General features: G+C 41.6%; 1 protein-coding gene across 1 annotated transcript in view; it reads left to right on the top strand.

Annotated features, from left to right (window-relative positions):
• CCDC129 (coiled-coil domain containing 129) overlaps positions 1–13,715 on the top strand; it is a 123,429-nt gene that overhangs the window by 36,366 nt on the left and 73,348 nt on the right. Inside the window, exon 6 of the mRNA XM_010829392.1 lies at positions 12,268–12,319. Within this exon, the coding sequence (XP_010827694.1) occupies positions 12,268–12,319 (52 nt within the window). The remainder of the gene's footprint in view (positions 1–12,267; positions 12,320–13,715) is intronic.

Genomic DNA, 13,715 nt, shown 5'->3' with positions numbered 1-13,715 from the left:
GGGGCTCCCAAATCACTGCAGATGGTGACTGCAGCCATGAAATTAAAAGACATTTACTCCTTGGAAGGAAAGTTATGACCAACCTAAATAGCATATTCAAAAGCAGAGACATTACTTTGCCAACAAAGGTCCATCTAGTCAAGGCTATGGTTTTTCCAGTGGTCATGTATGGATGTGAGAGTTGCACTGTGAAGAAAGCTGAGCGCCGAAGAATTGACGCTTTTTGAACTGTGGTGTTGGAGAAGACTCTTGAGAGTCCCTTGGACTGCAAGGAGATCCAACCAGTCCATTCTAAAGATCAGTCCTGGGTGTTGATTGGAAGGACTGATGCTGAAGCTGAAACTCCAGTACTTTGGCCACCTCATGTGAAGAGTTGACTCATTGGAAAAGACCCTGATGCTGGGAGGGATTGGGGGGCAGGAGGGGAAGGGGACGACAGAGGATGAGATGGCTGGATGGCATCACCAACTCGATGGACATGAATTTGGATAAATTCTGGAAGTTGGTGATGGACAGGGAGGCCTGGCATGCTGCAATTCATGGGGTCACAAACAGTTGGACACAACTGAGCAAGTGAACTGAACTGCACTGGTGCTTAAAAACAGAAATTCATTCTCTCACAGTTGTGAAGGCTGAAGGTCTGAACCAAGTGTCAGCAAGGTTATTCTCTCTCTGAAGGCTCTCTGGAAGAGGCCTGCCTGGTCTCTTTCTCATGGCTCCCATCAACCCTGGCATCCCTTTCATCCTTGCATCCTCCGCCTCTGTCTTCACATGGCTGACTTTCCCCACTGAGTCTTCTTCTCTTCTCTTAAGGACACCAGTCATTGGATTTAGGGTTTAAGTCTCACCTTTACCCAGTATGACCTCATCTTTACTAGTTATATCTGCAGAGACCCTGTTTCCAGATAAAGGATATATTTTAAAGTGAAATTTCAAATTCTGAAGTGACATTTCAAATACTGAAGTGAAATTTGGGTGGATACTATTCAACCAACTACAAGTAGAAATCATTCTGCTGTTTGCTTCTCTCAGTGATAATTCTGAGGCTTTCTTCATTAAAGTAGCAACAACATCCAAGTGCCTACTCATCTTTCACGTGACCCTGTACCTCTCATGGAAAGCATTCTAGTGGGCCTCAGATAAAATGAAGAGGTGGAATAAGGTTTCAGTGGCTCTGTTGCTGATTTCCTCCTCTGTTTTGAGATGGCCAAGGTCAGGTCTTGGCTTCTTATGGTGATTCTTTGGCTTTCATGATGCTCTGTGGCTCCCTAAATTCTAATTTTTGTTCAGCTGGAATCTGGTTGGCCCATCTTTTTCACCACCGTTATGCTAGGTAAGGCCCCTTAACCCTTGGCAGTTCAGTGTCTTCAGTAAAACTCAGAGGAGAAAGAAATTAATACGTGTCAAGGGCACACAGGCTAGGTACCCTATATGCATATTATCTCATTTACCAGAACCATCTTCTGAGGCAGATATCACCATTATTAACTTTTGCAAAGAGGTAAATAAAGCTCAGGAAGGTTAAGTAACTTGCTCAAAGTAACCAGTCAGGAGGAAAGTGAGTTGAGATTTGAACATGGGTCTGTCTGACTCTGCAGCCACGTGGCCTCTCTAGACTACAGTATGAATTACTGTCCATGTTATGCATGGATGCCCCTGGGAGCATCCTGAGAGGAAAGCTCTGCATCAGCATCCCTGCTGGAAAAGTCAAAGCATTAGCAGAGTGGGTCAGCTTCCTGGCAACCACTTCCACTCCCAGCTCTTCTGACTCTTGTACCAGCTTTCAGGGCCACAGCTCAGTTCTCGTGAACTTAAAATTTCTACAGTGAGACAATGCTAATTTTTAAATGTCAATCAAGTATCTGTAGAAATACAAAATGGCCACATCTGGATCTTAAAATTAAAAACAAAAAAGATGCATCAGAGAATTTTCTGGCAAGTCATAAGTCATTCTACCTTAACTCTAGAAATTTTAAATTATAAGAAACTAAGCTCTTAGAAAATTGACATGACTAAGAAATGAATGCTTAATAGTTGGAAAATTCTGTTTTTTTTCCTGAGGCTCACTAGGTTTCTGGTCTCTATACATATCAGTCTCAAAAGTTATAATAATTCTGAGTATTATGAGTAATAATTATCATATATTGAGTGTTTATTGCATATTTGAAAACTATTATGATGTACTCCTCAAACAAGGTGATTGATTAATTTCATTAAATACTGAAGAAACAGAGACTCAGTAAAGTTGAGAGATTTTCCCAAAACCACATAAAGCCAAAGAGGTGGAAACGTGATTTGAACTCAAGTCTGTTTGATTTCAAAGTTTATTCTTTTCTTACCAGAAACCAGTATACCACATACCGGTGTAAATCTGTGGCTGTTAATTTTCTCCCTAGACTTTCCTTATTTCTGTGAGCCAAGTTTGGATAGCAAAAAGGGACACTTCCTAAATTTAGAATTTTTTTATACTGATAAAACCTTATTTCATTTATACTTGAGGTGCATAAATATTTTTAAATTGTTAACTAAAAAACATATAGCGGAAGATATAAAAAGATATTCTGAAATTAATCTATAAATAACTCCTATAACTCAAATTTGCCTCAGGTTTCTCCAGCCTGTGGGTAAACATTACATTACAATGAAATTAGTCCACCAATTCTGAGAGATTATTGCCTCTATCTTGGTGTCACAGGGTCTATTGTAAAGTATCCCCTGTAAATATTAGTATTTCTGGGAGCCAACAGAAGATGCCTCACATTCTTTTATGAAAGAATTGACTTCCACTGTCACTGCTTCTACTCTAACAGAGTTTCCTGGGTGTCAACATATGGACAGTTCATGTCTCATCACTTCCTGAGTGTCCATTCTTCTTGTGTTCCTCTGGTGCTCCAATTCTTACAGAATTTATGGAGACACTCTTTTCTATTATACTGCATGTGTGGATCTAGGTAGCATCACTAATGTTCTGGGTCACGCAAAACTCATGATGGGAATCAACTTTCAGCTTCTTCCTGCAACCCATATCTCTCTTTGAGTCTTAGACTTAGTCTGGAGACTAGAGAACAAATATGCTATCAACTCCATTTCCACACCCATAAGTACACAAAACTTCTGACAGATTCCGTTTTATTCCATTCTCCAGTTATTTAACAAATATGCATAGACTGCCTCATACAAACTGGATACTCCATTAATATTGGAGATACTGAAGAAAAAAGATGCAGTGGAGATAGACACAATAAAAAAAAATAAATATATAATATGCCAGGAGTATAGACAGTGAGGTTAAATGTCTCAGATAAAGTGCCTTTGAGCAGCTACCTGAATTTGCTTATTTGTAGGATGAACTGTTCCAGGCACATGAGACAGAATGTGCAAAGGCCCTGGGATGCGGATGTGCTCTCTGTATTTTAAGAATAGCAAGGAGGCCTAAATAGTTGCAGCTAAGTGAGCAAGGAATACAGCAAAGAGATATGAGTTAAAGAACTATTCAGAGGTCACATAATTTAGGGCTATATCCCTGTAAAAATCTTTCTTTTACTCAAAGGGAAAATGTTTTATACAAAAACATTTGTATAATGTTTTATACAAAGTAGTGGCATAGCCTTGGTTCTTTTTAACAGGACAGCTGTAGTGGCTACTTGGAAAATAAATTCTGTTGGAGAAAAGGTGGAACCAGGGAGCCCCCTTAGGAGGCTAAGGAAATAACTTATGGAAAAGAAGATGAGGGCATAGACCAGGGCAATAGCAAATGCTGCAGAGAGTAGTGTTAGATTCTGGATATATTTGGAATATAAGTAGGGGAGGATATGCTTGTGGATATAGAATATAAAAGAGAGAAAGAAAAGCCAAGGATGATCGCAGTAAATTTTGCCCAAGCATTTGGGCAGGGTGCATGATCATTTATTGGAATGGGAAGAACATAGAAGAATCAGGCTTGAGATAAAAGATGCAATTTTAGGCATGCTATGATTCAAATACCTAATAGAAACCTAAAGAGATACTAATAAATAGGGATCAGTTAGTGTTAGTGTTAGTCGCTCAGTCGTGTCCAACTCTGCGACCCCATGGACTGCAGCCCACTAGGCTCCTCTGTCCATGAGATTTTCCAGGCAAGGATACTGGAATGGGTTGAGATTTCCTTCTCCAGGGGATCTTCCCAACCCAGGGATTGAACCCAGGTCTCCTGCACTGCAGGCAGATCCTTTACCAACTGAGCTACAAGGGAAGCCCCAAATAGGGATATATTAGTACAAATTGAAAATACCAATCTCGAGTTCAGGGAGAAAGTCCAGGAATTAATAGATAACTGTTTGGGTCTAGATGGCATATAGATGATGATAACCCAGAAGTTCAAATAAGGTCACCAAGCAAGTGCATAGAGACAGAGAAGAAGCCTGAGAGATACAGAAAAACCAGCAAGGGAGAAAGAGGAGAAGGTCATGAAGCAAAATGAGGAAAAGGAGAAAAGTGTCTGGAAGATGAGTAAAGTTAAGGTGTCAAGGAGGGGATGATCAACACTGTCAACTGTCATTAACGGGTTATATATGATGAGAAATGAGAATTGTTTGACAATTAGGTCACTGGTGACCTTGAAAAGAGCTATTTCAGAGGAATAGTTGGAGAGAAAGGCCGGTTATATGACCTTCAAGTGAGAAATCGGAGTAGAGGACGTGGAGACAGAAAAGTATTTGGAGGAGTGATGAGGCAAAAGGGAGCAGTGACTAAAAAGATAGCTGGAGGAGAGGTAGAGACAAAAGATGTTCTTTTTCTGGGGATGAGAGCTATTACACCAGGTGTATTGGCTGATGGGAATGATCCGGTGACCAAGAGGTCCTGAGGTGCTTGTGACACTTTCCCTGGCTTCCCAGAGCCATCAGCAGAGCCTGGATCTCCCTCTAGGGCCTTGTCTCTTGAGGCTTTGAGAGAGATTTTGAAGGCTCTTTCAAGTCTCTTCAAAGTCTCAAGAGACTTTGAAGTCTCTTTCATTGAAACATTGCTTACCCAGGTTCACTTACTGATAGAAATCATTTGGGATGCTCCTTTTATGAAAATTACCTTTAGGCCCTTGCTCCTTCTTTCCATATGAATATCAAGAGTTACCAAAAGTTGGACATCTGCCCATACTACTTATATCCCGAGTCTTCGCAAGGCATGGTTTTGTACTTTCTGCCCTGTCTTCTGACAAACATTAGGGCATATTAGCGGAGTGGTCCCACAGTCTCCTTTTTACATATCTTCAGGGAACCTCTGATCAGGACACATGGATAACTTACAGGAAAGAGCCCCATGGGCATCCTTCAGTTTCCTTCTCTTTTTCCTTTCTAAGAACCACCATCAATGGGTGCAGACTAACTCCTCTTGGTCACCAACTTCACGGGCAAACAAGTCAGATTCTTGGCTTGGGCTCCATAAGGATCCACAGACCTTCCTTTAACCACAGACACAGTAGGACATTCAGAGCCTCTTTGGGGTCACTGGTAGTGCTACAGGGATCATCGTCATGGATGTTAAGGGTCCTCTTCTTAGGCTGCTGACTCACCCTTATTCCCAGATTCCACTGTAAAACTGTATAAGAAAGCTTGGAGGGAGGAGCTGATGTGTGGCAAACCCAGGGCCACACAGAGTACAAATCTGACATCAGCTCTGTCTGCCTGTGGAGCACACCATCCTGATGCTACCTGGGCAGACATGTACACCAAAAGCATGAGCTGACATGCAGTTTTATATATCATATTCTTGTTTAATAACACATCCACACATAACTGAGAGTGAAAAAAGTAGAGCCAACTTCAACAGCACGAGACAGGTTCTGTCAACGTTCTGCTCTGTGCCATAGATTACATGATAGGTGCTTAATTCATTTGCCATTTTTACTATTTAGACATTTCTTCACTGTTTTTCAGAGAGGTCCCTGAAGAGTAAACCTATCCCTTTCCAGAGGAATTTTTTTAATAATAAGAACTTGCTAAATCAAGTTCTAAATTTGTGACCTATATTATAGGAATAGGTTAAAGTAAATCCAGTGTAACATAATAGATGTTCCCTTTGAAAACATCATTAGAAAATGTGTTAGAGATGAACATATTGAAAAATAATGCTTTTCAAATGAAAGCATTCAAAGCAGAGAATTGTGCAAGGTGAAGGATGCAAAGATGTAGAATATATGACTCCTGCTCTCAAGTATGTTACTCTGACTTTTCAGGGCCATTACAGTATGAATATAACCTATACCAATTTTCTACAAGACTGTCTAGTCTTATCTCCTCTCATTACATCCCTAGTCCATTCTCTTTCTTCATCCAGTTTTTCCTGTCTTAAAGTCTTTCTTGTTCTGTTTACCTCTCCTTCTTCTTTTGAGATGTTACCCAAGTGCCATGTCCTCTGTAAGGCCCTTCCTGACATCTGCCCTAAGAGACTCAAATTGCCTTCTGAACACCAGTCACATCCATCATAGTTTCTATGCTTATGACACTTGGTCTGTACTGCCTCAAATTAGTAAGATATGATCCATCTTATTAACAAAATTGTAAAGATCACTGAGGCAAGAATCATCTCTAATACAGCTGATTTCCCTAAACCTAGTCAACATAAAGATATCTTAGTAAAAACTGGTCCATAATAAAGATGATTTATTCAGATTGGGAAATCTCCAAAGAAAAGGTGAGACTTGAGCTAGTCAATCAAAGAGGAGTATAGTTTTGAAAAAATAAAGAGACAAAGCATGATAATGTCATTTCCTGGAACCAATAGGAGCTTGAACAAAGGCATAGAAGCAGAAGTAAACTGAATTTGTGCAGGAAAGCATGCAGAAGATGGTACAACTAGAGAGAAGGTCTCATGCTAGGAGCAAAGGGAGATATTTTTCTGTCAAATAAGGTGTGATCAGTTTATAAATGCCTTAAAATCCAGAAAGAGAGTATCACCTTTTCTTAGCACAGACATGGCAAAGAAATATCATCTCAGGCTCCAGGGAAAGGATGGGTGGTGCACAGCCGGGGTCTGTGTTGAGTAGAATTGTGAAGCCATATCTTTGTTCACCTGAATAGAGGGTCATGAATAATAACTAATAACCCCACTGGTGTTGCACTGGGGAGCTGAAGCAGGTGTCTCACATTTGCCATCTCTATTGTCATGAGTTAGGAATGGTTTCTGAGAAGAGAAAGGACAGGTTCCAGTGTTCATCCTGGCAATGGGAAGAGGGCACATGCTTTGGGAAGAAGCTGATCTCAGGCTTGGGCTGGGTGTCAGCAGAGGAATAGAGAGGAAGAATCCACAGCACCTGTAAAATAAACAACTATCTGGTTGAACAGAAGCAAAGCATCACAATTAGCTTTAAAGTTCTGAGCATGAGGGTCAGGGAGAATGCCAGAGTCTCTTCTTTGTAAGAATATAGCTTAATAAATTGCCAGCCGAGGCAAACAAACCCTTTTAACTGCCTCTACTATCTTGGTCATGCAGGAGTTAAATATACAGAAAGCCGCAGAATGCTATTATTTTAGAGCCCTGTGAAAATGTAATTTGATTAGTCTATTGGACGATATTCCAAAGAACCAAATGTCTTCCATGAATCAGTTAGAGATGCTTAGGAAAACCAAAATAAAAAATGCTTTCCAAGCCAATAAAGGTGCTAATTAGTGCCTTCTGCATATCTCACTACATCTTCTCCAGTAATACATTTTGCAGGGTTAAGTGCAGTGTCTGCTGCTTCAGATGGCAGAAGTCCACCTAACAGTAGGGAGGATGGCTGGAGACTCAAGTATCTGAAAGGGAATCAGAACTGGCATTTTAACCCATGCAATGAGACGTATTCAGTAGAGCAGGGAAATTTTTTTCTCACTTTAATTTTCCTTCAGATCAGCCCTTAGGAATCTCAAAAATAGGAGGACCTTAATTTTTTCTTTGTTGCCTCCATGCCTTTAGAGAGTAAAATTTGGTTTTAAAAATCTAACAAGAGTACTATCTTGGAAGGATAAAGAAATGGAGAAAATACAGAACCAAACACCCAGAGAAGAAGCCAGTGTGGAACTGAGGAGGCCTAGCAGTAAAAAGGGCTTCCCAGGTGGCACTAGTGGTAAAGAACCCGCCTACCAACGCAGGAGACAAGAGACGGACGTTCAAGCCCTGGTTCAGGAAGGTCCTCTGGAGGAGGGCATGGCAACCCACTCCAGTATTCTTGCCCCCAGTATTCATGGAGAATCCCATGGACAGTGAAGCCTGGTGGGCTACAATCCATAAGGTTGCAAAGTGCTGGGCACAACTGAAGGGACTTGGCATTTCCTCTGGAGGAGGAAATGGCAACCCACTCCAGTATTCTTCCCTAGAGAATCCCTTGGACAGAGGGGCCTGGCGGGCTGCAGTCCATGGGGTCACAAGAGTCAGACAGAACTCAGCAACTAAACCAGCACCAGCAGCAGGCTTATGTGGTGAGCACAGGCCCATCTGTAGTAGCCCCACTTCTTCTACCTGCAGAAGCTTGGGGAACAGTTTGTTTGTAACAGGAGCAGTTTGTTTGTCCCATGATGACATTCCCTGGGTGTCAAATTCGTGCTCTGATTAGAGGTCCCAGACTCCAATGCTTCCAGAAGCCAGTCAGGTGAGTGCTAATGAACCAGGCAGACTAGGAGAGACTGCAGAGAACTGCAGAGCGTGTCGCCTAACAGAGGCTGCCCTGAAGAGAACTGCGCTGGATCTTCTGGGTCTTAATGAAAATCCCAATGCTCCTGAGAACTAGACTACCAGCTTCTGGCTAATTATTGAAAACAGGCAAAATTGCAAGGGGCTGACCCTAACAAGCCTGTCTTCAGGTTCCAGGAAATTTACTTTATACATCAACGAAGTGGAAAACAAAAACAAAACTAAAACCAAAAAGCCCTCAGGCAGGCATAGAATAATAGTCTCACGCTGTCCTGTGCAAGTTTCACCTGTGTGGGTCCAAGCACTGGGAAGGCCAGCTGCTGCTTCCACAGTCACCACAGGAGGTAAACACGTAACAACACTGAAAATGCCCCTTGGTCTCCTAGGACACCGGGAGCCCTGATGCAACATGGAAATGAAACCAGTGAAGCTGCTTAATTTCTGATCATTGTATTGTAATTTTAAAAATCAGGCTTATCTAGTGAGTTTAAATCTGAGCTTGGTAGCAGAGAAGTCTACGCATCTGAATATATTGGATAGAGATTGACATTTGTGTCATTTTAAACAAGATCAAGACGAAAGAGGATGATGAGTCTAACAAAAGCTGTAAAAGCTGTATCTGAACATTAGTGAGAGTGGGGTTCGGGTAAGGAGAGTCAAACATCTCGCCCAGCCCCTAATCATCAGCAATGTCTGGGCCTTAAAGGGAGCCATAAAGTGGAAGGAGAGAAAGCCTTTCCTCTGCTGATGCTATAACTGTGTAAGGCTTTCATGTGTGTGTCATCAAACCATAAGACTCCCCCACTGTGAACTAGCAGGTCCACTTGGCACATTCCCTAGAAAATATGTTATCTTTAGGGGCTCCTTTTCCCCTGTGGGGCTGCCCTGGGTTTCCTGGCAACCAGGTCAGTCCTGAAGCTGGACAGCAAGAGCTGCGGTGTGTGATCCATGGAACATGACCACTAAATCTGTGTGGACACTAGAATCCCATGAGGAAGCCCTGGGTGTAGGGACATGGTAGTTTCTGGATGACTTAGATTTTCTATGGGGCTACGGCTTTTGAAAACCCAACAAGGCTGTGCTAATTCTTTTCATCAATATCTGAAACGGGTCATTTCCTCTCTGACAGTTTGAGCAATTTTCCGTGACCACAATGTCAGCCCCCTGGTCTGGATGTACACGTTCATTCACAAGTTCCAGGAAATCCAGCTCAATAGCCAACAACCAGAAAAGACTGATGTAGTGGCAAGAGTGGTGACACTGGCAGAATATGAAGCCAGATATTCTAGAACTCTAGAATATTTTATGTGAGAAATGCTGCTCAGAAACTCCAAAATTCTCTGGATAAGCACAAATGGAGGCTGACTTTGTAAGATATATGCAAAGCAATAGATGAAAGGGGGGAGAGAAATAGAAAAAAAATAACTGCTTAAAATGATAAATATTTATTTTAACCTTTCATTTTGGACAACCTATTATTGAATTCATCAAGTCATTACAACATGACTGCCAAAAATTGTACCGTGCTTGCGTCTATAACATGATTAATAAAGCAGCAAATAGGCTTTCTTTCCATGTGACAACTTCAATCAATTGGCATTGGTTTTATGATTTGAGCAGCTCTGAGGCTGAATTCAGCGAGCAAGAGTCCAGCATGGATTAGTACTGCCTTCCAGGTGGCTCCATCAGGACTTCCCTGATAGCTCTGTTGGTAAAGAATCCACCTGCAAGGAAGATCCACTGGAGAAGGGATAGGCTACCCACTCCAGTATTCTTGGGCTTCCCCTGTGGCTCAGCTGGTAAAGAATCCGCCTGCAATGTGGGAGACCTGGGTTCAATCCCTGGGTTGGGAAGATCCCCTGGAGAAGGGAAAGGCTACCCACTCCAGTATTCTTGCCTACAGAATCCCATGGACAGAGGAGCCTGGGGGGCTACATTCCACAGGGTCACAAAGATTCAGACAGAACTGAAGTGACTTAGCACGCACACAACACCGAAATGAGACATTTGAACAGATGATGTTTTTCAAACTGTGGATCTTGGAGGTGACTCACAGGGTAAAAAAAGAGCTAAGTGGTATTCCACTTTGTCCAGAACAACACTCCTTTTACATAATTTAATTACTGGAAATTTGTAAAAGAATTCCTTTGCTAAAACCCATATTTTTAAAACTATAGATATAACAGGCAAAAAAGACTGGAATTTGGACTCTATGTTCATTTCTAATTTGGTTCATAAGTTTGAGTCAGATAAGAAATGTCACATATTTATTATAATAATGGTCATTCACCTTGAAAGCGCAGATGTCTGCTACAGGGTTATCTCACGAAACAGGTTCTGAGTACTGCATCAGCCCCTGAATAGGCCTCTCTGGCATCTGACATGTAACTCTTCTATTCTGTCCTCAGCACCACTAACCAGGCAAATGGACTTTCAGCATCATCTTTCTCACATGTACTTGTTTGCTGAAAAACTTTTTGTGGTTTCCCATGTCCTGACACATACATGTAAACTCTTCTTTCTGACTTTCAGGTCAGCTACAAGACAGTCTGTTGACAGTGCAGTGTCTTGAAACAATAGCAACAAACAAAAATAAATGGTTGCATCCTACTGACCATGGGAAATTCACTTACTCTGAGCCTCAGTTTGCTTCTCTGTTAAGTGGGGATGAATGATACTTATTTCATGGATAAATTTTGTGCATGTAACATGCTTAGTACATTGCTTCACACAAAGATAATGTTAAATAAATAGTAACTTATTATTGTTATAATGAGCTTCCCAGGTGGCTCAGTGGTAAAGAATCCACCTGCCAATGCAAGAGATGCAGGAGACAAGGGTTCTATTCTTTGGAGTAGGAAATGGCAACCCACTGCAGTATTCTTGCCTCAAAATTCCATGGACAGAGAAGCCTGGTAGGCTGCAGTCCTTGGGGTCACAAAAAAGAGTCAGACACGACTAAGCATGCACCCACTTATTATCGCTATAATACATAATAAAGGTAATGATAAATTCCTGGATCTGCTATTTTTGACTGTGTGATCATGGGCTCATTACTCAACTTTCTGTGAGTCTCAATTTCCTTATCTGAAAGATAAGAATAGATGCTAAATCATAAGACTGTTGTAAGGATTAGGTGGTACAGATTACTGGAAGATACTCCAGGTATGCTGGGTCCTTCATGTATCGTCTGTCCTTACTCCTCAATCTTATGTACCAGGAGAGAATATCCCAAAATGTCCTGTGATCTAATCAGCTTAGCCCTATCACTATGTTTGACATTGCTATAGACCCTCTTCTTTCATGACAATACCTCTTCCATTTATCAAATTATTCCCATTCTTAAAAATCCAAGACAGGTACTTCTTCCTCCATGAAACCTTTGCTGACTACTTCATTCACCACTGACTTCCCTCTTCACTGAGCAACTACCCCATTTCCTCAAGGACTTATCACACAATTTAGCCATTAATTACATTCTGTCTTGTTTGGTACAGACGCCTTGTATCTCATGTTGATAACAATCTTGGATATGGAAATCAATCCCATGTTGGTTCAGTTGAGGGTGAGAAAAGTATTCCATGAGAAAACAAGGAAATTAAGCTCATCTCCTCTTTTTTGTTGCAGTTCCTTTTCCTGAAAAAGGAATGGTTCAAATGACTGTGAAAGACTACATGAGGTAGGTGGCAGGATGGCTGTTTCACTCCAGGGTTGTACTGACACATCTTTCATAAATGAAATGGAAGTGAGGAGGTCTCTTAGTAATGCCATGGGTCTTGGCATCTTGGCACTGGTTCAGCCAGAGTGCCTAGACTATTTTCACCAGCCTTGAGAAAAATAGAGGTTCTTTAATTGTCCTAAAGGAGTGAGCAAAATAAATCAGTAAATGCTGACTTAGGGGGGAATTTAATGAAAATATATTCCTAAATGGTATTCTACTAAAATTCAGCTATTCATGAGAACCTATTCATAAAATAGTTACATTCATATTTTCATATTGCCAATGTGATTGATTATCATGCTATTGCTGCTGCTGCTAAGTCGCTTCAGTCATGTCCGACTCTATGTGACCCCATAGACGGCAGCCCACCAGGCTCCCCCATCCCTGGGATTCTCCAGGCAAGAACACTGGAGTGGGTTGCCATTTCTTTTAACTAGACAGTATTACATATAATTTCCAGTGCTAGGTAGAAAGCACTGGAAATTTGAGTTTCCTAATATGAGGATAGACTAGGTCTCAAAATGGTCCCAACAGCAGCAGCAATATCACCTGTGAACTTAACAGAATACCAAGTCACTTCAGCACACTGCATCAGAAAATCTGGACCTAAGGGTCAGAAATCAATGTTTTTGTAAGCCTTTCAAATATTCTGAAGCACACTGTTTAAGAACCACTGGAGTGGACCATGTGCATTGGAGGACTGGGAACTCTGCCTCCTCCATTCTAGTCACTCTTGCATTTTCCAGATCATTCAAACTAGTAGAAAACCAAATATTCAATACTGTATTCTTCCAACTTGTATCAATTCACACCTAAAGTGCTACTTGGGCATAATTTTTCCCTCTTAGAAGATTGTATGTTTTTGCTACTCACAGAACCATATAGAAATAGGGACCACAGAAATTCTTCAGGCAACTCCTTTTGTGGAAGAGGAAAATGAGAGTCAAGGCCAAGGACTCACCCATGCTCTTCCAGCTTCCTTAGAACTGTGACTATATGTGGCTTCCCCTGGATCCAAGTCCAGGCCAATGACTGGGTAGCTCTGCTGAACATTACAAAATAAGGTATGAATCTCAAACACAGAGTGAAACAAAAATTGTGGCAGGGCTAGGACACACTGAGAGGAGGCAGAAAGTGAAAGGTATCTTCTGTCTGTCTTCCAAGAAAAGTGAAAGTGTTAGTCGCTCAGTCGTGTCCATCTCTTTATACCCCATGGACTGCAGCTCACCAGGCTCCTCTGTCCATGGGATTCTCCAGGCAAGAATACTGGAGTAAGAAGCCATTCTCTTCTCCAGGGGATCTTCCCCATCCAAGGATCAAACCCACATCTCCTGCATTGCAGGCGGATTATATA

Source organism: Bison bison, unplaced genomic scaffold (genome assembly GCF_000754665.1).
Source record: "Bison bison bison isolate TAMUID 2011002044 unplaced genomic scaffold, Bison_UMD1.0 scf7180017858770, whole genome shotgun sequence".
Lineage (NCBI taxonomy): Eukaryota > Metazoa > Chordata > Mammalia > Artiodactyla > Bovidae > Bison > Bison bison.
Note: the sequence above shows the minus strand (reverse complement) of the source record. Positions and strands in the feature narration are given on the sequence as shown.